The sequence below is a fragment of the Salvelinus alpinus genome, chromosome 8, assembly GCF_045679555.1.
Source record: "Salvelinus alpinus chromosome 8, SLU_Salpinus.1, whole genome shotgun sequence".
NCBI lineage: Eukaryota > Metazoa > Chordata > Actinopteri > Salmoniformes > Salmonidae > Salvelinus > Salvelinus alpinus.
In genome coordinates, this window is record NC_092093.1 from 36,996,138 (window position 1) to 37,021,127 (window position 24,990).

Consider the following 24,990-nt stretch of genomic DNA (forward strand, 5'->3'; position numbering starts at 1 on the left):
TCTGCGCTATTATACTTTTTGAACTGTCCACACCCTAATTAGGCTTCCCTGGGAAACGCTGACCAAAATGATGGTTCCTACTCTGTCACTTGATTCTGGGGTGAATAGGGATTTACAGATTTAATCAGGGGCGAAACTTTCACTGGCGACAGGGGACATGTCCTCCACCATATTCTGAAATTGCACCCCCCCAGTTTTATCTTTGGAATGTGATACAAAACGAGGCAAGGATGTGCTTTAGGACCATGCAGACGCCTCCGAGCGGGCGGGTTGGCTGTTTGGAGTGTTTATCCGACTGGATATTGTTTTTAAATAATAATAAATTATGTCCCTCCCACTTTTAAAACCAAAACTGCGCCCCTGGATTTAATCCACATTAAATGGGCAACAACTGAATTGTATTTTGTCCTGAGTACCAGACAAACTCTGATTGATGGATCATGATTGATGCGCCATTTGATAAATTTACAATTTCATTTTGAAACACTAAAATGAGTAGCATTGTATTATACCTGTGTCACTCTAACAACGTTTCCATTCAGGCAGTAAATCACAGCTGTCATTTGCGTTTTACAACTGTATGTATATTATTAACATGTACGATACTTATACAAGAGGCACACACTTATGCATGCATCTATTGTAATAATGTTAATAAAACTAGCATCCTTTTTATTATAGCAACACTATTTACGAAGTTGCATCTGCATGCCATTCGGGGAACAAAATTGGTGGGTCATAATTAAGGTAGCAAACTTCCTGGAGCTGCTGCCTGCAACAACTGCGGGGGAAAAACAAAAGTATATAATGGAAGAAGTATCAGAGTCGTCATTTTAAAGTTATGTCCTCGAGTCAAATCGATTCTCTGAGTTTTAAATGTTGAGGAAATCAATCACCCAATGTCTCGAGCCACTGGTACCGGTGGGGTGCACCTCAGTCTACCGCGGCGACGGGCTGGCATACTAGGCCAGCAAGCGGCCTAGTGTCATGTATAGCTAGCTAACTTGCTGAATTACTTTAGTCAACAAACGTCGTTGGCGTACATGATATGGCAATTGAAAATTTATTTTATTCAAATTGTTCGCTAACTAGTTAGCTTTTTAGGTAACGTTACTAAACTGCCTTAGCTAGTTAACTAGCTACAGTAGCTAGCTCAGTTAGCTACCAGCTGGCTGTGTATGATTGTACTGAGCTGGCTATCTAGCCAGCTAACACAGTTTATGAGCTCCAGTTTTTAAAGTTTATTTATTTCCGTGTTAAGTCCACCAGTGTCTTGGCAAGTTATGTCATGCAATATTATTTTTAGCTGTTTCTTCGAGTGCGCGTGTTATGCATGTTTTAGCTATTCATTGATTTGATTTTGGAACATCTTGGTTTTAATGAGTAACGTTAGTTAGCTAGTTAGCAATGTCTTCCGCCGATATGCTCGAAACTCCACCTGGATATCCCTTTGAAGAAATAGATTATGTGGATATTGAAGTTGAGGAGGTAAGTAGTTCAAAAGCTATATATCAACAACATTCCATTTGATTGGCACGTGTGGGGTCATCCTCTTATGTTAGTGGCATGACCATATACATTAAAACCAGGTCATGACACTGAAGTTGCCACAATGCTTTATCTCAATCGTCATACTAGATAGTTCTACCATGCAAGGAATGTTTGTTTATTCTGGTTTTGAAAAGCTTGGTAATTAAACATGACCATTAACTATGTCACTATAGCTATGCCATTCATCAATGATTTTGCCCAAGCCATAGACATGATACAGCTAGCTACCTATGTTCCAAATCGATTTGGCAGTTCTTGTTTTGATTATGTATCGAGTTAGTTAGTTGCAGTTCCCCACAGGTGGGCCCTACACATAGACATAAGACCCCTCTCCATCAGCTGATGTTGACTGCGCACATACTGTGATTGATATGCTGGATTGTGTAATGGAACTTGTCCACAAAAAATAACGACAGTGTTAGCTAGGCCAAATATATCCAGGTGGAAAGTGGATTTAGTATTGTCATGATTATAAGGGATTAATAACAATGCAACCAACACACTTTGCTTATGTTGTCTACCTCTTCTCTTTCAGGTCGTGGGGAGAGGTGCTTTTGGTGTTGTCTGCAAGGCCAAATGGAAAGGGAAAGATGTCGCAATCAAGACAATAGAGAGTGAATCTGAAAGGAAAGCGTTCATAGTTGAGGTACTGTCATATTATCCTGGGCTACAAGTAGAGATGTTCTGCAGAGTGGTGACAATGCTGTTTATTACAACTAAAGGAAACCAATCTTGATTGTGTTGCCTTCTCTCCCCTCCCTAGCTGCGGCAACTTTCACGTGTGAATCACCCCAACATTGTGAAGTTGTATGGCTCATGCAATAATCCAGTAAGTCAGCTTTTAAACACTCCAATATTTCAGTGTGTTATAGCCTATGGTTTTGCCAGTTGTTGTTGTAAATACCTTAGAACAGTACATTGTTAGCCTTCTGTTATTCTTGCCTAATGCTAATTTTCCCATCTAGGTCTGCCTGGTGATGGAATATGCTGAAGGGGGGTCCCTCTACAATGGTGGGTCTCTGGGCAATTATGTAGGATGGCCTACTGCACTACCACAGTAGACTTGGCCATTGCAAATTAGTGCAACACATGCCATGCCATACCAAACAAGTGGAAATATTGCAGTCAATGTGTCATTAACTCCAATACCCACATGCAAACTATTCTCTTAATAAGCACACTATTGGCATGATTCCTTAAATAGCCCACTATTACATTGGTCAGTCCTTGCACAGTGAACTGCAAGTGGAGTATCAGAGTTAGGAAGTGTAAATGGTCCTTTACCTGCTCAAGCACTTTACCACCTTGTCTCCTGTGATCCCTCTGAATCTCTATCAAAGTAATATTTTAGGATCATTAAAGTTGACGTTCTTAGTTGTGGTCGTCAAAACTTTGAATACTTGAAACTATAACTTTGATGTTATTCGGTGGTTATTTGTGTATTTGAATGGTGTATACCTACTCTCTTAACTCTTTGTCTGACATGTCTGTAAGAGTGTGTTCTGTGCAGTGGTGTAAAGTACTTAAGTAAAAATTATTTAAAGAACTACTTAAGTAGTTTTTGGTGTATCTTTACTATTTATATTTTTGACTACTTTTAATTTTACTCCATTACATTCCTAAAGAAAATAATGTACTTTTTACTCTATACATTTTCCCTGACACCCAAGAGTACTCGTTACATTTTGAATGCTTAACAGGACATGAAAATGGTCAAATTCACGCACTTATCGAGAGAACATTTCTTGTCATCACTACTGCCTCTGATCTGGCGGACTCACTGAACACAAATGCTTTGTTTGTAAATGATGTCTGAGTGTTGGATTGTGCCCCTGGCTATCCGTAAAATAAAGAAATAAGGAAACCTGTCCCTTCTGGTTTGCTTAATATAATTAATATAAGGAATTAGAAATTATTTATATTTTTTGTTTTTACACAGCTGTTTATTATCTATGCATAGTCACTTTACCCATACCTACCCAGTCACTTTACCCATGTACAAATTGCCTCGACTAACCTGTACCCCCACACATTGACCTTGTACTGGTAACCCCTGTATATAGCCTCGTTATTGTTATTTTATTGTTACTTTTTATTTTTTACTTTAGTTAATTTAGTAAATCTTTTTTTAAACTATTTCTTGAACTGCATTGTTGGTTAAGGGCTTGCAAGTAAGCGTTTCACGGTAAAGTCTACACCTGTTGTATTCGGCACATGTGACAAATACAATTTGATAATTTTTTACTTTTGATACTTAAGTATGTTTTAGCAATTACATTTACTTTTGATACTGAAGTATATTTAAAACCCAAATGCTTTTAGACTTTTACTCAAGTATTATTTTACTGTGTGACTCACTCACCTGAGTCATTTTCTATTAAGGCATCTTTACTTTTACTCAAGTATGACAATTGGGTACTTTTCCCACCACTGGTTGTCTAGATGAGTGTTTGCATTGGTTTCGAGGTCTCTGTGGAGATGTGTGTGGTGCATCTGTTCTGTGTTTATTTGGAGCTCTCTGTGGTAGTGACTGTGTTCTCTGTCCACAGTTCTGCATGGTGCTGAACCTCTCCCCTGTTACACTGCCTCCCATGCCATGAGCTGGTGTTTTCAGTGTTCCCAAGGGGTCGCCTATCTCCATGGCATGAAACCAAAGGCTCTCATTCACAGGGACCTCAAACCACCCAAGTATGCTCCTCCCCACCTCCTCACTCTCTGTTGTCTCTCGTTTCACTGCCCATAAAGTGGCCGCCACTCAAGGTTTCATTTGTTAGTTGTAGCCTATGTTATACTATGCAATAGCGTGAAATGCGTTATCTGACTTTTTAAACCAAAAGAGCATAGCTTTTGTCATCTTCTAGTCCTCTGTTATGATAGACCAATGTTTGTTTATTTTTTTATCTGGCTTCAGTAGTGAGGCCTTAGTGTTTTTATAGTATGCCTCTGACTGAATTCCTTAGAGTAGCTGTACCGGGTCCAGAGGTTATTTATTGGGCTCTGACGGGGAAAAAGTCCCTGGCAGTGGCAGGGCACTGTGGGAATGACCAGCTGGTCCATATCCTAGAAACCTGTCCAGAATTTACTCCCTGGGAAGAAATGGGTCAGGCCTGTCGACCACTGGCTGAACTCACAGGCTACATCCCAAATGGCACCCTATTCCCTTTATAGCACACTGCTTTTGACCAGGGCTCATATGTAGTTAATAGGGTGCTATTTGGGATGCTGCCACAGAGTGCTGTTAACTTAACCTTCACTTCCTTTGTGTTACACAGTGGGTGCTGCCAGAATGTTTGTGTGGTTGTAGAGTTATTTTCTATAGGGGATTTGACTTCTCCCCCTTGTATGTTTAAAAGTAAGAATCTTACTTACTGTATTTCCTTTTTCAGTGTTTTTTATGATTAGAAATGTTTGCATGGAATCAAACGTGGATTTATGAAGTGTTTGTAACCCAGTAAGACCTCAGCAGCCTCTGGTAGTTACCCTCACGTAGTCTCACACGTCACCAACCACTAAAGTTCACGTCTAGCATTTGAGTAGATCTTTGTTTCCTTGTTTGTTTCAGCCTGCTCCTTGTTGCCGGTGGCACCGTGCTGAAGATATGTGACTTTGGGACTGCGTGCGACATTCAGACCCACATGACCAACAACAAGGGAAGTGCAGCTTGGATGGCCCCTGAGGTGTTTGAAGGCAAGCATGAGCTGCATGGGGAGCTTTTGAAACACATGCAAAGAGATGTCTGTCCGGCCTAGATAGCACACATCTGAGAACAAGGGCTATCTAAACAGGTGTAGCCTTTCACGAATGCGTTCACCTAGAGTTCATTGATAGTCGGCGTTTAAGTGATACTACTGTTAAGACCAGAGTGTTTATAGTAGAGCTCATGTCTAGTGGTGGAAGTGCTCATTAATTGTAATAGTGCTCCACTTTCGATTTGTCACTCACTAGATCACTGGAAGGCACTGCAAACACGTAGACGCCATAATTTCTCAAAGGATGATTTATCCAACTTTTGTTAGTATTCTCTTAATTTACAATCATTCATATCTTGAGTGGTATGCATGATTACTGCACACAGACTTTTAGGTGAATGCAGTGTTTCACTGTTAAATTAAACGACTTAAACCAGATATAAAGTATGTAGAAAAATGGCGCTATATATTTTGAAATAAGATAATCTTTAAGAACTACCAAATAAAAACAAGACAGTCAGGGAGAATCTAAAATTCCCATAGATTTAGTTATGTTTGAGTCACTCGGATAGCATAAGCCATGGCAAAATGTGTAGAATTGCAGGAAACTAGCTTTTAAACAGCAACATTTTGTCTCTACGCAAACTTTGCCACCACTGCTGAAAATCCTCAGAGAAAAACTGGAATGGAAGGAAAGGTTTCATCCCTGAGAGAATGTAGCATTTGAGTCTATGCTCTCGGGTGGTAGCCTAATGTACTTTGTTTTACAAAACACATTGAGGCGGTCAGGAGGAAACACAAATGAGGTAGTCATTATCTTGTTTGTTGAGGGAGTAACATGACTCCATGCAATTAAGCACCTCACATTTGCCCCCAGAATGACCTCCTTAAAGCTAATTTGCATCACAGGGAGAAATGTTTTCAAAAGGCCTAAGCAGCACATCAACTTTAAGGCTGAGTCCCAAATGACACTATTCCTTATACAGCGCACTACTTTTGTCCAGAGCCCTGGTCAGAAATAGTGCACTAAATAGGGAATAGAGTGCCATTTGGGACACAGACCATAACATATGTGTGAAGAGCAGTTTAATTCCGCAGTAATAGCCACAGTAATTATGCATCTCCGGAGAGGCCCTGAAGTAAAATTGCCTCCTTGTTTTCATCACATTTGTGGTCTAAAGGTGCAGACCAAATAAAGGCTTCCTGTGCTTTCCCATAAACATCCCCTCCCTCAACACTCCTCACTTAACTGTGCCTCAGAGAATTACCTTTCATCAGTCAATCAGAGCTATGTCAAGCCCATCGTTTTTTTTCCCATCTGAAAGGCCCTGAGTTGGAGCTCTTTCTCTCCTCTGTGCTTTCAGGCAGCAATTACAGTGAGAAGTGTGATGTGTTCAGCTGGGGAATCATTCTCTGGGAGGTGATCACGCGTCGGAAGCCCTTTGACGAGATCGGTGGGCCGGCCTTCCGCATCATGTGGGCGGTGCACAACGGTGAGTCCAAGTGGTGGGGGTGGAGGTTGGGGAGGTGAATTCGTTCATGGTGGTGCTGACATGTCAATCGCCCTGGTGTTTCAGAGCCAGGTCCCCAGTGAGACCTGCTGAGAGATTAAATTAGTTACGAGGCTGACGGTGAAGAGCAATTAAAAGACACTCGCCTGTGAGGCGCTCCCCGCGGTTTCTTCCGTCACACACAGAGTGATGGCGCAGAATGCTAACGAAACACTGACTGTCTGAGAGCAGGAGCACACCTGGGGCCACGACACTGCTGCTGCGCCCGTTTCTCTGACACGTTAGCAGAGCCTCCACAGCAGGGGCTGTCATTTGCAAGTGTTCTTCGTGTTTTGTACCGCAATGAACTTTCTGGAACGTCCTCATGTTAACAGATTTGAGTTTCCATACGTTTTACTGTGACTGTTTTGTGATTGTTTGTATTCATAGAGATGAATATTGATCTAATTTATCCTTATCTGTTTGTGTTGATGGTGTTCAGGCACCCGGCCACCGCTCATCAAGAGCCTTCCCAAGCCCATCGAGAGCCTGATGACCCGCTGCTGGTCCAAAGACCCCTCCCAGAGGCCCTCCATGGAGGAGATAGTCAAGATCATGACCCATCTTATGAGGGTAAAAGCCCTCCTAGACACACTCATACTCATAGAGATGCATTAAATGAAAGATTGCTTGACCAAGATGGCAGCCCTGCAGTCATTAACCGCCACAATGTCCATTCCAGTGTTCTTTTTAATTCTATGCCGACACTAACCCTGGATGCATGCAGGACTCTTTCCATGGTGTCCTGTTCTCAGACTGCTTATCTACCGGTCAGTGTTGGTAATGGCACTCTTACATTCTCTGTCAACCTCTTTTCCAGTGCTTCCCAGGATCTGATGAACCCTTGCAATACCCTTACCAGTATTCAGATGAAGGGCAGAGTAACTCGGCCTCGAGCACAGGTATTTTACTGAGTAATGTTGTTGCTCCTATGCTGCTGATTGGGTTATTGTTGAGATGCAGGGCTCCCTTGTAAAAGAGACCTTGGTCTCAATCGGACTCCCTGCTAAAATAAAGGATAAATAAATAGAAATCTATATCCTTGAAATAATGGAAGCTTTTATTACCTGCACTATAGTTTTACCTTCATGAAACATCATTGACGTAATGTGGAAATATCTCCATTGTCTCACTACCTCTCCATTGGGTATTATAGGTTCCTATGTGGATTGCACTAGCAGCAAGAGTGACACAAACATGGAGCATGGGGACTCTCAAGGGAGCAACGACACAATCAAGATCAAACCTCAGTTTGCACATCAGTTCAGGCCAAAGGTAAGGCAGCAAGCTGTACTGTACATTGCTAGCCATTTCTACCACAACAATTAAACTGGAACAATTGACTTTGTCAAGTGACTAGAAAGAAAAGGTAGACAAATTAAGGCAATTACGTTTGTGTTGATATAAACAAAACGATTTACACAAGCCTCGTATGAAAGTAATGGTCATTTTGAAGTAACCATCAGTACTCTAACCCATAATTTGGTGACCTAAGTGAATATTAGTAAAATGTACAGTAGCCCAACAGTATCTGTTTTGTCTGTGCTCTCAGGGAGACCCATTGCGAAGCCTGCCTCTGTCCAGAGGGGGCAGTGTTGAGAGCCTGTCGGGGCGAACCCACAGCCTGGTGGCCTCCGAGAGCAAAAGAATGAGCGCAGACCTGTCAGAGCTGGAGCACAGGGTGCCTTTCGCTCCTGCAGGTAACGTCAGAATCTACAACCTACATACCCCACAATGGATTATGCAAGAGGACAAGTATAGGTCTACATATTTTCGTAACACACCCACACACTGCTGTAGAGTATGGAGATCAGTGTTGCGGGTAACAATATAACGTTTTGCGGTAATGAATAATATAACAGAGTTACTGTTCCAATTTGAGTAATAATATTACAGTTACTGATCAAATAAATAGGTTTTTACTTTTGCTATCATTCCCTTCCTATTACAGTTATTGATCCTAATAAATATGAGTGATTTATTCCCTCTTGGCGCAATATAAAAATATAATGAATTTGTCTTCTCACCAAGTTCCTGTTTATACACACACTTTTAATAACTGTTTTAGTGAGGGAGATGAAAAATGTCAGAAGCATCTAAAACATTGACTTTCTCAGCATGGTAGTGCTCCCATTACTTTGATTTGGTAGGACAAAATGACAAGAATATAACTGTAAAATGTCAGCCGTGCCCAAGCGAGAAACACGTCTCCACTGCTAGAACCACGACTTCCAATCTCTTGAAGCACCTGCAAAGGCAACACGCCAACACAAAACTCTTAGCGGAAGACCCCCGAGACCTGACCGTTGCTGCTGAAGATTACTGTAGTCCAGTGTTCCCCAACTGGCAGACCTGGTTTTATTTGGCCTTGAGTTTTCTGCGCTAAAATAAATTAACTAAAAGATATATACAGCGCCTTCAGAAAGTATTCAGACCACTTGGCTGATTCTACATTTTGTTGTGTTGCAGCCTGATTTCAAAATGGATTAAACTGATTTTTACACACAATACCCCATAATGGCAAAGTGAAAACATGTTTTTAGAATTTAAATTGTTGCTAATGAAATACTGAAATATCTCATTTACACATTGTAAGTTTTCATACCCCTGAGTCAATACTTTGTAGAGAATCACCTTTGGCGGCAATTACAGCTTTGAGTCGTCGTCAGTATATCTATCAGCTTTGCACATCTGAATTTGGAGAATCTCTTCCTTGTAGATTTTCTCAATGGGATGGGGAGGGGCGGTGAACAGCAATCTTCAAGTCTTTGCACAGATTTTCAATGGGATTCAAGTCTGGGCTTTGGCTGGGCCACTCAAGGACTTTCGCATACAGCCATTGTCCTGTTAAAATGTAAATCTTTGCCCGAGTCTAAGGTTGTTTGCAGGTTCTCATCAAGGATTTGCCTGTATTTAGCTCCATTAATTATTCCCTATATACTTTCCAGTCTCCCAGTCCCTGCCGCTGAAAAGTATCCCCATAGCATGATGCTGCCACCACCATGCTTCAAGGTAGGGATGGTGTTAGATGGGTGATGAGCTGTGCTTTGCATTCCGGCCAAATAGTACAAATTTTGTCTCATCAGACCACATTGTCTTTTGCCTTATGCTCTGAGTCTTTCACATGCCTTTTTGCAAACTCCAGGCATGCTGTCATGTGCGTTTTTCACAGCAATAGCTTCCGTCTGGCCACTCTCCCATAAAGCCCAGATTGGTGAAGTGCTGAAGAGACTGATGTCGTTCTGGCATTTTCTCCCATCTCAGCTAAGGAACTCTGCAGTTCTGTCAGAGTGGTCATTGGGTTCTTGGTCACCTCTCTAACAATGTCCTTCTAGCCTGGTTTCTCAGTTTGGTCGGACAGCCAGCTCTAGGCAGAGTCTGGGTAGAAAATGTCAACACTCTAGAAATAGTTGTATACCCCTCCCCAGATATATGCCTCGTCACATTTCTATCTCGGAGATCAACGGCCAGTTCCTTGGACTTTCTGCTCTGACACTGTCAACTGTGGGACCTAGACAAGTGTGTTTCCTTCTAAATCATGTCCAAACAATTGAATTGGCCACAGGTGGACTCCAATCAAGTTCTAGTGACATCTCAAGGATGATCAAAGGATATTGGATGCGCCTGAGCTCAATTTGGAGTGTCATAGCAAAGGGTTGTGAATACTTATGTAAATGAGAATTCTGTATTTCCTTTTCAATACATTTGCTAAAATTTCAACAACAAAAAATTCCTCTTGTCATTATGGGGTATTGTGTGTGGATGGGTCAGAAAAAAATATTGAATTCAGGCTGTAACGCAACAATGTGGAATAGGTCAAGGGGTATGAATACTTTCTGAAGGCACGTGCTCAGTACCAGTCAAAAGTTTGGACACACCTATTCATTCAAGGTTTTTTCTTTATTTTTACTATTTCCTACATTGTAGAACAACAGTGGAGACATCAAAATAACACATGGAATCATGTAGTAACCAAAAAAGTGTTAAACAAATGTCAGAGATTCTTCAAAGTAACCATCCTTTGACATGATGACAGCTTTGCACACTCTTGGCATTCTCTCAACCAGCTTCACCTGGAATGCTTTTCCAACCGTCTTGAAGGAGTTCCCACGTATCCTGAGCACTTGTCGGCTGCTTTTCCTACACTCTGCGGTCCAACTCATCCCAAACCGTCTCAATTGGGTTGAGGTCGGGTGATTGTGGAGGCCAGGTCATCTGATACAGCACTCCATCACTTTCCTTGGTCAAATAGCCCTTACACAGCACAAACCAGATGGAATGACGCTATCGTTGCAGAATGCTTTGGTAGCCATGCTGGTTAAGTGTGCCTTAAATTCTAAATAATTCACCGACATTGTCCCCAGCAAAGCACCATCACACCACCTCCTTCATGCTTCACGGTGGGAACCACACATGTGGAGATAATCTGTTCACCTACTCTGCGTCTCACAAAGACATTGCTTGTGTTTCTTGGCCCAAGCAAGTCTCTTCTTCTTATTTGTGACCTTTAGTAATGGTTTCTTTGCAGCAATTCAACCATGAAGGCCTGCTTCACACAGTCTACTCTGAACAGTTGATGTTGAGATGTGCCTCTTACTTGAACTCTGTGACGCATTTATTTGGGCTGCAATTTCTGAGCCTGGTAACTCTAATGAATTTATCCTCTGCAGCAGAGGTAACTCTGGGTCTTCCTTTCCTGTGGTGGTCCTCATGAGAGCCAGTCATCATACCGCTTGATGGTTTTTCCAACTGCAACTTTTCTGGATGGACTGACCTTCATGTCTTAAAGTAATTGATGGACTGTCGTTTCTCTTTGCTTATTTGAGCTGTTCTTGCCATAATATGGACTTAGCCCTATTTGGTAAAATAGACCATCTTCTGTATACCACACCTACCTTGTCACAACACAACTGATTGGCTCAAATGCATTAAGAAGGAAATAAATTCCACAAATTAACTTTCAACAAGGCACACCTGTTAACCTGCATTCCAGGTGACTACCTCATGAAGCTGGTTGAGAGAATACCAAGGGTGTGCAAAGCTGTCATCAAGGCAAAGGGTGGCTACTTTGAAGAATTTCAAATATAACATATATTTTGATTTAACACCTTTTTGGTTACTACATGATTCCAATTGTGTTCATAGTTTTGATGTCTTCACTATTATTCTACAATGTCGGAAATGGTCAAATAAAGAAAAACCCTTGAATCAGTAGGTGTGTCTAAACCTTTGACTGGTACTGTGTGTGTGGTGTGTGTGTGGTGTGTGTGTGTGTGTGTGTGTGTGTGTGTGTGTGTGTGTGTGTGTGTGTGTGTGGTGTGTGTGGTGTGTGTGTGTGTGTGTGTGTGTGTGTGTGTGTGTGTGTGAGACATCAAGTTATAAAAAATATATTTTTTTTTTAAATGATTTATCTGTTCACAAGTATTCCCACGCGTAATAGAGAGACGTGATCGTATACAAATGTAAGAAAGGTTTGAAATTATTGTTTTAGTCAAATATTATATATGTTTGGGCTTCTTGCGGTTAGTTTGCAGTCTACAATTATTTGTAATTATGTTCCGAATTTCGGTTGAAATTAGTTGACGATCCCTGCTTTAGGCCTATCTCATCCAAACAACCAAGATTTGATTTGAATCGTTTTGGAGGACACGCTGTAACCCATGGAGAGCTCAACAAACTTGTAGTTGAGGAAATGCTGCCCTTATCAACAGTAAAATCTGTCATTATTGGGCTACTTTTTTTAAATGTAACCTTTATTTAACTAGGCAAGCCAGTTAAGAACAAATTCTTATTTACAATGATGGCTTACCCCGGCCAAACCCGGACGATGCTGGGCCAATTGTGCGCCGCCCTATGGGACTCCCAATCACGGCCGGATGTGATACAGCCTGGATTCGAAACAGGGATTGTAGTGACGCCTCTTGCACTGAGATGCAGTGCCTTAGACCGTGCCTTAGGCTTACGTAACGTTGACATTGTTTACATTGAGTGAGGACGCACAACATTTTGGAGGTGTAATGCAAAAGTAATATAACAAGTAGTGGAACTAATTACTTTTCCCAGGGAGTAATAAGTCAAGTAATTTGTTATTGTTAAAAGAAATAATAGGTAATATATATTTTTTTAAATTAGTAAAGACCCCAACACTGATGGAGATACAGATTCTGTCACATTGAAGTAGGCCTAGCCAACGATATAGTCCTCAGAGATGTACATATGAATATGCAATTTTTTTACATAGACTGCCCATGGCGTTCTGTAAGAGATTGATAGATACACGCATGCATACATACATACATACATACAGTAATCTTACATCAGCTACTGAAGTGGGTTTCATCCCAATACGAGAGATGGAGAAATGTCTATGCCATCAGAAGCGACTATCATGTCTCCCTCTCCGTCAAACTGCATGCCTCACCCCTCATATAAGCGCCTCCATATGCCCCTCTGGTGCCAATCATCTCCCCTCCCTCACACAGATCGAAGGCTGAGAGGATGTCTTGTATTCATCATCAGCCCTGTCATGTCTAAATTTTAAGCTTCGGAGGCAGTCAAATACTGTTTGGCATGAAAAAGCTATAATTAAGTCTCTTGTCAGGGTTTTCCCTCATGCTTTCTTTCCAGCTTTCTTTGAGAATGTTTTTGCGATGTCAATTATTTTCAACGTTCCATGTGTTATTGTTGTCAATGGTATATCATGAATAATAATCATGTATTTAGCTTTAATCTGTATATTCTCAAAGCTCTTCAATAGTTAAATAAATTATGCTGTAGTTACTGTGTATATTACAATCTTCAGAGCCATCTATATGATTTGATCATCTTTTCTAAGTGGATTCATAGTAAATATTCCTATTAGTACATTCAAACTGCTTGCTACGTGTAGCTGAATGCCTAACATGTCTGTGCTGAGACTTCCCATGCCGGGCCTAAATCGGCATCGCTAGCACTGTGATGTCGAACCAATCAACTAACCACAGGACGCATACTTCCCGTGCAATGTGCATGTACTTTTGTGCTCTGCATGCCAGTAGAGTCCAGAGAGGAGTGAGGGGGAGAGGGCACCATCTGACATGTATGCTCCAGCTCTGGGCCCTCTCTCTTTGTCTGCATGCATGTGTACGCCAGCTGTGTGTGTGTGTGTATCTGTTGCAGCACGTCCCCAGTATAAACGAGGCCACCGTAAAACGGCGTCATTTGGCACCATTCTGGACGTTCCCAAGATCGTCTTCACAGGTACCAGTGCGGACCACCAGGCTACCTGGTGCCCTGGGTGTAGCTGGCTTGACTGAACTGAATCAGCGGGTTCCTCTGTTTGCACTGGGCTCTGACACTGCTGTTCATGTAGTGTCTGTTACTCCAGGTATCACAGGCTACAAGGGTCACTGGCTCCTGTAGGGGCCAACTGGCCAAACACCTTATACTTATACTTGTCTTTGCATTTTCCATTTGAATTGAAATATGGGGATATTAAAAAACGAAATATTCCCCAATCTAAATAATCATTATTTTATGAATGATGATAAACCTGGAGTAACACAGAGTTCTCTTTCCTCTCTTGTCTTTTGTGGCTTTGACAACATGTTAAAAGGGGCATGAGTTAACATGGTGGCGGTCTTATTGGGGTTTCCGCCATGGTGGCGGTCTTATTGGGGGGGGGGGGGGGGGAAATTGGTGTGACGATAAGATGCATAACTCATGGTCCTGTTTGTCGCTCAGATGTCGTTCTGGTTTTACTGCAGGCAGGGAGGGAGTAAATCAGTTGGCTTGGTTGCTAGCTCCCCTCTCAGCTCTCTCCTCTCAGCTCGTCCTTGTCTCTCATGCATAGAGGACGTCTGTTTAAAGCTCTGCGAATATATATTTTTTTGCTTCTTCTCTTTACATCCATTAACTTTGTAAAAGTCATTTTGATTAATTTCCCTCACATTGTGGGTCACACAGCTATTATTACCATCCGAGATAAGGATGAAAGAAATGGGGACAGCAGCCCTGGATATCACAGGCCTTTTCTATTTAGGAAGTAGGAGCTGTTTAAGACATGTTGAATGAGTAGTTAATTAAACTGAGTGACTAAGGGAGAGGGCTGACGTAAGGGGATATTAAAAGTATGACAGGGTTGTTATCACTGTATGTGGCACACCTGGGTGTCACTCATTCCTACAGTTCATTTGACACCAGTCTCTATTTAGTAGCTCAATTAGTACGAAGCGTTACTTTATTTTTTTGTTGTTGACGTTTTGGATTGGCATTCTAATTCAATTGTCTTTGGGTTTTGTATCGTAGTGAGCTGGAACTTAAAATGGCTATAGTCGCAAAGTATTATTTTTAAACACAACACGACAATAACAGGACCTTGTTCTGATGTATAGGCCCTAGAGCAACAATCACTGCAGTGACAGATGAGCATGCGTCTCAATCCAACGTTCAGTGTATTGTTTCTGTGTGTCTCTGCCTGTGTGTCTCTGCCTGTGTGTCTATTTAAACGTGTTGTGCTATAGATATATCCTACTTTGGAGAGGTAAAGTTAAAATGGTAAGACCATTAGACCAGTACTTAGACCTACTGTACCAGAAAATAGACAGAGGACCAATTTCCCCCATCCCTGTTTCCTGTAGTGCCACATTTCACAAACCTACATTCCTGGTAGTTTTAGATGTTAGGTTCCATATCAGGAATTTTATATAAAAAAATAACTATTTCAGGTGTTGGCAAGTATTTCAAATTACAACCCTAAACAGGTTTGTCATATTGCAATGTCATATTTCTAGCAACTGACTTCAATTGTCCCAAATCTAGTATTTTAATGGTTACCTTTAATGTTTCTCACATTGCAGTAGTTCAAGTGGTATTGTATGGGTCTCTGAGATTGACAGCAAGGAGTGTGCGGGGGTAAAAAGACCACAATGCTCTCATTGTCAGATCATTTCCAGCAGCTTGATATTCCAACAGTAAGACGTGACTCTGAAGACATTGTTCAGAGTTCTCTGGCAGAGATGGAACTAATAATATCTTCAACTGCCAGATGGCTGGAATTTCTCCTGTTATTCTGAAGATGCCAGGCAGGTCAGAGCCAACCTCAGGTTTACCTTGGCTGGGGATTATTGAGGAAGACTGCAGGACAGGGCCAGGCCTGCTAGTCTTGTCTGAGACCCTGCAATGTGTTGTGAGCCCTGAAATAGCCTAGTTCCCCATCACCAGCCCCACCAACCCAAACAAGCAGATCTGCACAAACACGTGACACAGTGAGGCTTACCTATTCATGTGGTACAGTAGGTGTGGTCTGCAATGGAGTGATGGTAGTGGTGGTGATTGTCTACGCGTGTGTTGTGCCGTGTTAGTGTAAAGGTTGGGGGGATAACTGCTGCTCTATGGTCATTTTATGGCCATGCCATAGCACATGTTAATAGGCCAGGGAGTCGGGGGTTAAATCTGTGCAGCTGTCCTGGCTCTGTGGATCGGACCCCCCCCCCCCCCCCCATCCCACACCACAGGCAGGCAGACAGGCAACAGACAAGTCCCCCTGGAACTGTCTCTGGGTCTCGCTCATGTCCCCCCCCTCCATTTCTTCTCTCTATCTCTCCCTTTCGCTCCATCCTTTCCACAGCCTCCTGTGAGGCGCAGAGGCGTAGATCTGTACAGGACCTCCCGGGGATCGGCACAGACTCCAGCCAGGTAAGATGCTCTGCAGTAGAACAGGGCCTGGGTTATCGAGTGTAGCACCGTACAGAAGCCTTTCATTTGATTTCCTTTTCAGAGTGGTATAGTATATTCTCTCCCCTCTTTGGATTGTTTTGCATTTTGACTGATCACGCCTATCATGTTTTGCTTGCTCTCGGAGGATTTGATACATGCTCGGTCAAACAAGGTGTCCCATGGGGGGAAATGCTACAGGATGTGACGGAGAATACTGTTTGATATGTCACTTTTGAGAAGATCAAGATATTCCAGGTGTAGAAAGAACATTGTCTTTCCCCCCCTACGGACAACCTTCAAATAAGCCCCTACATCCTTGCATTCTGAAATGTTGATTTCTACAGTATATTTTGTTAAAAGGCACACCTCTTCCTGTGCAGAGCTATGCAGTAGCAAAGTTCACTGAGTTTAGTAAGAAACTAGACTTTGGACACGGGTTTATTTATTTTTGTGTTCTTATACCTTTTGTGAATTAGGAAAGAGAATATTTTGATGAATTCCCAATAGTGTGACAGAGATGGTGGTTCCTCTGATTTTCTTCCGTGTTTCTCTCTTCCGGAAGTGTGTACATAACCACAAACAGACTTTAGACCTTGTTTTTCACCCTTTTTATACTTGACACTTTTTACTTGACAAACTATGCATTGTTTTACCCCACTGGGACAGGCTCAGGATTTCCATGTGGGTTTCTGTTGCCATAGTCATTGTTGACTTTGCTTGAGTGTCAGATGTTGTATGCGCCATGGACAAAAACAAAAGGGCCATTTCTTCTATCTGTATGAGTGATTGACAGTGTTGTTGGCCTGTTACAGGGGCTGTATGAGTGATTGACAGTGTTGTGGTTCTGTTACAGGGGAGTAGGAACAGCAGCAGGTCTTCCAGTCCCAGTGTGAGGATGATGCCGCCTGATAAGACCAGCAGCCGAGGGTACAGCTTCTCTCCCGATGACCCCACAGGTATAGTAGTCTACCTCTCTCACTCAAACATGCTCATCTCACTGTCTACAGCTACTTCTACAGATGGAGCTGGAAGGAGTTTGGTACATGTACTAATAATAATTTGATGAGCAAATTCACTCATACTGCCCATGTTCCTTACTGTATTATCTTATATTGATGCTGGTGCTCAACTTGTTGCTTAATGTAAGATCCCAAGACATTGTATCCCATTCCCTTTGTACTGTTGAGAGACGAAAAAGTGAAGGTTGGCGTTTAGAACCAGTTTGATTGAATGAAGTCAGCGTCTCGTGTTGGTTGTGTCACCCTCTCACAACCCTGAGTGCTGTAATGGCATCAATGTCATTGTGGATGGGGGTGTAAATCACTTGAGCAGGTTCTGCAGACATTACGTAATCCTCATCAATGATTTAAGGCGCTGGTCTCCTGTCACACGGAGCCTGAGAGGGGCGGGGACACTGACACAGGTCTATTTCTGTTGAAGGACTTCTGGTGTCTATTGATAACTGTGTGCCTGCCCAGTCGACTCATCTTGCACCGCCTGGGCCTGTGCTGGTGTCACTGTCAGACCAAAAACAAACACAAGTCTTGCTCTCTCCTGCCCAGATACCAACGGCTCAGACAACTCAATTCCCATGGCATATCTCACTCTGGACTACCAGCTGCAGGTAGGGTTCCATTTCATACCGGACCTCCCCCGACCCTGTCCTGCTAATGTTAAGCATTCTTTTATGCCACAAAACAGCTTGATCCCACTCCCATCCCATTCAAGTGTTTGTGTGACCTGTCAAAATTGGCCTCGAGATTGGCCATTTGACAAACTCTTGATTATTTTTCTTTTGTAGATTGCTCTATTTTGTGTTTGTTTGAATTCAAATGTTGAGGTTTTCCTTCTCAACGATGTTTTCAAGGACACTGCAAATTGACTGTATTAACTCAATTAGTGCAGGGATTACGTCTGTTGTCAGTGAGAAAATGATGCTATCTCAAAAGCGGAATGTCTTTATAAATACCCACCGGCAACGGCGGTGAGACATGTTGTGTATTTTTAAAAGCTCAGACGATTCTGAGAGCTGATAGATGTATTGCAAAATGTATTTCTAACTGGCTATAAGCTCCCTAGATCAATTAATGACAACATGCGTGGTTTATTTTCAGCCCCTCGCTCCTTGCCCGAACTCCAAAGAGTCCATGGCCGTGTTTGAGCAGCACTGTAAAATGGCCCAGGAGTACCTGAAAGTGCAGACAGAAATCGCCTTACTGATCCAGAGAAGGTGAGTAGTGAACCCTTACTGTACCTCTCCATCTTGTAGGGCAAGCGTTCAGCCACTACCAAAGTGCTGAGGTAATACTCTATTTGTTCATTCTGTTTTTTTGTTTTTTTAAGGGACTGATGTGGTACTGCAGTGTCTAATGTAATTAACTCTTGTATTGTAAGCCCTGCTGAATGTGACCATACACATATATTTTTCATATAAACAGACAACAAATCGTCTCCCGTGTTAAGGGGTGGGCTGTCTTGTGATTAACATAACAAGCAGCTCCATCAGATGTGTAGCACGTATTTAGGCTTGGGCGTATGACTATGCAGAAGGCCACCCAAAGGCAATTACTGAATTTCGATGACAAATCCAAGGCAGACAGGCCTTCTATGCAGTGGAACAACTGGCTGTGTTTGGCTAAAGAGCTCAGCTCATATTTATAGACGATGACTTTAGCAAGGAAACTACCGTGTTTGTGGAGTCAGCGTTTTTCTCACACGAGCTATCCGATGCTTTGGTGCTCCTTTGCATCTCTCTCCAGCCTCTGTTGTGCTTATTGTGAAGTGCCCCTGTTTAAGCACAGCTGAGTAATTCACAATTATCGGAATAAAGGCCCAATGTAGTCAAAAGCGTGATTTTTCTGTCTTATATACATTTCCACACTATGAGATGCAAATAATACTGTGAAATGGTGAAAATTATGATCATGCCCTTTTAGTATAAGAGCTGTTTTGAAAAGACGAGCTGATATTTCAGCCTGTTTTGGTGGGATTTAGTTTTAACCTGCCTGGTGACATCACCATGTGGTAAATATACCAATAGAAAGAGTTCCAGACCTCTCTGCCAATAACAGCTAGTTTTCTCTCCAATCAGAGTACTCTGACAGTGCTGAGTTAAATTATTGCTTGAGAAAGTGCGCTTTGCTGAGAAACTATATTTGTTTTAAATGAAAACTGTAACAAATAAACAAATCACAGTAACACAGTAAGGTACTTGTTAACCAGAAATGATTTGATATTGAGACAAAAACGGCTGCATTGGGCCTTGTAAATGCAACAGTTTCAATGATTTTATCCAGTTACAGTTCATATAAGGAAAAGTACATTTAAATAAATTACTTAGGCCCTAATCTATGGATTTCACATGACTAGGCAGGAGTGCAGCCATGGATGGAGCTAGGCCCACCCACTGGGGAGCCTGGCCCAGCCAATCAGAATAAGATTTTCCCCACAAAAAAAGACAGAAATACTCCTCAGTTTCATCAGCTGTCCGGGTGGCTGGTCTCAACGATCCCGCAAGTAAAGAAGCCGGATGTGGAGGTCCTGGGCTGGCGTGGTTACACGTGGTCTGTGGTTGTGAGGCCGGTTAGACGTACAGTACTGCCAAATTCTCAAAAATTATGTTGGAGTCTGCTTATGGTAGAGAAATGAACATTCAATTATCTGGCAACAGCTCTGGTAGACATTCCTGCAGTCAGCATGCCAATGGTGCACTCCCTCAAAACTTGAGACATCTGTGGCATTGTGTTGTGTGACAAAACTGCACATTTTAGAGTGGCCTTTTATTGTCCCCAGCACAAGGTGCACCTTTTTAATGATCATGCTGTTTAATCAGCTTTTTGATATGCCACACCTGTCAGATGGGTGGATTATCTTTGCAAAGGAGAAACACTCACTAACAGGGATGTAAATACATGTCTGCACAATTTGAAATAAATACTATTTTTGTGCGTATGGAACATTTGTTGGATCTTTTATTTCAGCGCATTAAACATGGGACCAGCACTTTTACATGTTGCGTTTATTTTTGTGTGTGTGTGTATAATATTATAATAAATAAAAATGTATTGTTCTTTCTGTTTGCATTTTTACCTTTTCTCTTGTGCAATGTGCTTCTCTTTTTAGTAATGTTCTTGTTATCTGATGTAAGCTGCAGCACTGCAATTCAGTTTTCCATATTGTAAACTGCTCAAGTCCACCATTGTGGCAGATATATTTGTATGTGTAAATAAAACCAATTTATATCTCCAGGAAAGAGTTGATCGCTGAACTGGACCAAGACGAGAAGGACCAGCAGAACACGTCCCGCCTGGTCCAGGAGCACAAGAAGCTACTGGAGGAGAACAAATCTCTGTCCACCTACTACCAAAAGTGCAAAAATCAGCTGGAACTGATCCGTGCTCAGCAACAGAAGAGACAGGGCACCTCGTGATGGGCCACAAGCTGGCCGCCACCTGGATCATGCTGCAGAGACACACAAACAAACTGTCCCCATGTCATATCCCCTGTTCTCCTCCCCTGCCTCTGCTCTTTCCTGGGTCACCTGTAGTCTAGTCTGAAACCCAGACCCTACCTGCAAAAGAATTGACACTATCTCTCTCCTCCTCCTCCCTCTGCCCCATGACAACTATGATCTCAACCTAGGTGCCCACGCCTTCACCCTGTAGGTTCCAGTGAGTGGATCTTGTTTTACCTTGTACTGTAAAGAGACCTGTGTTTTACTGTGTACCTGCATGTTGCGTTATAGACACACCCTGCTGATAACATGGAATGGAATATGAGGTGTGCACTCAATCAAGCTGTTATGGAATGTCTCTTGCACATCTTTACAGTATATTCTTTGATAGCAGGCCAAAACAATCAGCATGCATCTGCTCTCTCTGCCCATAAAGAGCTGGAGTCCTGGGGTTGCCTGCCCTGGGTTCAGTGAACACACGGGACAGAGAGATGGGCTTCTAGGCCTCGATTGTCAGCCATCCTTTTAGTCAGGATGCGATGCTTCTTGAGGTGTGTGAGCGTAGTACAGTAACTGCTGCTGCTTCTTGAAGTATGTGAGTACAGTAACTGCTGAGCCTGATTGGAGGGGGAGGCCAGTGAGGGGTGTGAAATATGTTTGTCTCTATTGCTCTCAGGGCCCCTCGGACCCTCCCCTGGGCTGCCTGGTCAGTGTGTGTCCACCCCTCCTCCCACAGTCCAGTCCTCCCATTGGTTAGTTTTACCCTGACCTGTCCTCCTAACTGGCCAATGGCCATGTGTCCTTGAGAATGTGAAAAACAAAGACGGTCTAGACGACAAGTGTGAATTATGTGCAGAAGTTGGTGTTTTAATGAATTATGACCAGAATCTATTTGACTAATCTTTGATCTCTAAGTGTTTTTTTGTTGTTGTTTTGTTACCCTTTAATGAAAAAATAGCCACCCTTTTTTGGGGGTGAGCACAACCCCTTACAAAAGAAATCCACCACAACCTATCTGAAAGTATTTAATGTATGTTCTATTTATTTTACCGGGGGATGTATTTTAGATATACCTTGCACATCCATGATGTCTTTGATAAAAAGGAAGGACTTGGCTTGTCACAAGTACCTGGATAGAAACATGGGTCGGGCCTCAAACAGAGATTAAATATTTATAGTTTGCTTTCAACAACCACAAAAAACGCAAGCAAAGACGACAGACTTCTTATCTCAACCTGTATAATTAAAATAAACTATGCACGAGGTTCAAAGTGTAACATGTTTATCATGACTTAATTTAGTTTCCTTTTGTTTTTTTCCTATCCATTTTGGTGTTAGGGATTATACTTTTATCTGGTATGGGAATGCAGAGATGTACAAGAGGCCTATCCCTCGCCTATATGTATTTCGTTTTTAGTTCACATGTTGCCTTAGAATTTGATTGCTAGATTTGAAAGTATTTGACTTGTTTTTCGTTCCTTTATTGCGGTGTTCACTTGCGCCTCATTTGAATGTAATGGACAGTCAGTCAGTGAGAATGGTATGACTTTTGTTTTAAGGGAGAATTGTATATATAAGTCGCTCTGGATAAGAGCGTCTGCTAAATGACTTAAATGTAAATTATGCCAATGGTTTACCAGGAGGCTGATTGTCTGGTCAAATGAATGATGTCAATAGGCTGCAAAAGAAATCATGATCTCTGTCACTGCTTTTCCCAATTTAACAGAATGAATCCCAGTAGGTTTAAGTATCCATGCAAGAAGAAAGTTGATTTAGAGATCTACACTTACAATGAGAATTGGTCTTATTTTGTCTTGCCGTTTCATTTGACCAGACCTGACGTCGCTGCTACAGTCCTCCAAATGTTTTGCACACTCCTCTGGTTTTACTGATTTACATGTAACTAACTGGGTCTTGTACTTCAAAGTGTATATATTATGATGGTTTACAAGGGAGGTGACAGGTGAAATTGTGTAAGGGTTCATTTGCTGCAGTTATATCCCTACTTTTTCCCTTTTCTTAAAGTTATATTCACAATCATTTTATTAACCATTACTGTATATAAAATGTTTTCTTAAACTATTGGGAACAGGTACAGTGCCTTCGGGAAGTATTCAGACTCCTTGACTTTTTCACATTTTGTTAGGTTACAGCCTTATTCTAAAATTCATTAAATATCTACACACAATACCCCATAGTGACAGAGCAACAAAAAAAATGACATTTTTGCAAATTAATATAAAAAAAAAAAAAAAAAAGGCTGAAATCACATTTACATAAGTATTCAGACACTTTACTCAGTACTTTGTTGAAGCACCTTTGGCAGTGATTACAGCCTTGAGTCTTCGGTATGATGCTACAAGCTTGGCACACCTGTATTTGGAGTTTCTCCAATTCTTATTTGTAGATCTTCTCAAGCTCTGTCAGGTTGGATGGGGAGCATTGCTGCACAGCTATTTTCAGTTCTCTCCAGAGATATCCGGGCTCTGGCTAGGCCACTCAAGAACATTCAGAGACTTGTCCCGAAGCCACTCCTGCATTGTCATGGATGTGTGCTTAGGGTTTTTGTCCTGTTGGAAGGTGAACCTTCGCCACAGTCTGAGGTCCTGAGCACTCTAGAGCAGGTTTTCATCCAGGATCGCTCAGTACTTTGCTCCGTTCATCTGTGCCTTGGTTCCTGACTAGTCTCCCAGTACCTGCCGCTGAAAAACATCCCCACAACATGATGCTGCCACCACCATGCTTCACCGTAGCGATGGTGTCAGGTTTCCTCTAGAAGTGACACTTGGCATTCAGGCCAAAGAGTTTAATCTTGGTTTCATCAAGCCAGAGAATCTTCTTTCTCATGGTCTGAGAGTCTTTAGGTGCCTTTTGGCAAACTCCAAGCGGTCTGTCATGTGCCTTTTACTGAGGAGTGTCTTCCGTCTGGCCACTCCATAAAGGCCTGATTGGTGGAGTGCTGAAGAGGTGGGAGAACCATCTCCACAGAGGAACTCTGGAGCTCTGTCAGTCTAACCATTTGGTTCTTGGTCACCTACCTGACCAAGGCCCTTCTCCCCCGATTGCTCAGTTTGGCCAGGCGACCAGCTCTAGGAAGAATCTTGGTGGCTCCTAACTTCTTCCATTTAAGAATGATGGTGGCCACTGTGTTCTTGGACCTTCAATGCTGCAGAAATGTTTTGGTACCCTTCCCCAAATCTGTGCCTCGACACAATTCTGTCTCGGAGCTCTACGGACAGTTCCTTCAACCTCATGTCTTGGTTTTTGCTCTGACATGCACTGTCAACTGTGGGACCTTATATAGACGGATGTGTGTGCCTTTCCAAATCATGTCCAATCAATTGAAGTTACTACAGGTTGAAGGACATCTCAAGGATGATCAATTGAAAGGATGCACCTGAGCTCAATTTCAAGTCTCTTAGCAAAGGGTATGAATACTTATGTAAAAAGGTTTTTTCAGTTTCTTTCTAAAAACCTGTTTTCACTTTGTCATTATGAAGTATTTGCTGAGGCTATAATGTAACAAAATGTGGAAAAGGTCTAGGGGTATGAATACTTTCTGAAGGCACTGTATGTGCCTGGGAGGGAGGCATCATGAAATAAACTTTAACATTAAGAAATTGTATTTTTTAACATGTTTTATATACACTGCTCAAAAAAATAAAGGGAACACTTAAACAACACAATGTAACTCCAAGTCAATCACACTTCTGTGAAATCAAACTGTCCAATTAGGAAGCAACACTGATTGACAATAAATTTCACATGCTGTTGTGCAAATGGAATAGACAAAAGGTGGAAATTATAGGCAATTAGCAAGACACCCCCAAAAAAGGAGTGATTCTGCAGGTGGTGACCACAGACCACTTCTCAGTTCCTATGCTTCCTGGCTGATGTTTTGGTCACTTTTGAATGCTGGCGGTGCTCTCACTCTAGTGGTAGCATGAGACGGAGTCTACAACAAGTGGCTCAGGTAGTGCAGTTCATCCAGGATGGCACATCAATGCGAGCTGTGGCAAAAAGGTTTGCTGTGTCTGTCAGCGTAGTGTCC

At 42.2% G+C, this 24,990-nt stretch overlaps 1 protein-coding gene across 4 annotated transcripts; it reads left to right on the forward strand.

Annotated features, from left to right (window-relative positions):
* Positions 1-575: 575 nt before the first annotated feature.
* On the forward strand, positions 576-24,559 carry LOC139583069 (mitogen-activated protein kinase kinase kinase 7-like). 4 transcript variants are annotated; one of them, XM_071413800.1, is made up of 17 exons: positions 576-1,488; positions 2,087-2,197; positions 2,315-2,380; positions 2,517-2,562; positions 4,101-4,239; positions 5,114-5,238; positions 6,605-6,733; positions 7,233-7,363; positions 7,611-7,692; positions 7,947-8,065; positions 8,343-8,490; positions 13,949-14,029; positions 16,398-16,465; positions 17,340-17,442; positions 17,927-18,110; positions 18,601-18,716; positions 20,735-20,871. In XM_071413800.1, the coding sequence occupies exons 1-16, from the start codon at positions 1,408-1,410 to the stop codon at positions 18,677-18,679; spliced, it is 1,692 nt and encodes a 563-aa protein (XP_071269901.1). In that variant the 5' UTR covers positions 576-1,407; the 3' UTR covers positions 18,680-18,716; positions 20,735-20,871. The 4 variants fall into 4 exon arrangements, with proteins under 4 accessions (XP_071269901.1, XP_071269898.1, XP_071269900.1 ...); XM_071413797.1 differs by having other exon boundaries at positions 589-1,488; positions 18,049-18,110; positions 20,735-24,559; XM_071413799.1 differs by lacking the exon at positions 13,949-14,029 and having other exon boundaries at positions 596-1,488; positions 18,049-18,110; positions 20,735-24,559.
* Positions 24,560-24,990: the final 431 nt, after the last annotated feature.

Coding starts and splice junctions, on each gene's coding strand:
- LOC139583069 (XM_071413797.1), top strand. CDS start 1,408: ATGTCTTCCGCCGATATGCTCGAAACTCCACCTGGATATCCCTTTGAA. Junction 7,693..7,946: donor TAACTCGGCCTCGAGCACAG/GTATTTTACTGA, acceptor TGGGTATTATAG/GTTCCTATGTGGATTGCACT. Junction 14,030..16,397: donor TCCCAAGATCGTCTTCACAG/GTACCAGTGCGG, acceptor TCCTTTCCACAG/CCTCCTGTGAGGCGCAGAGG.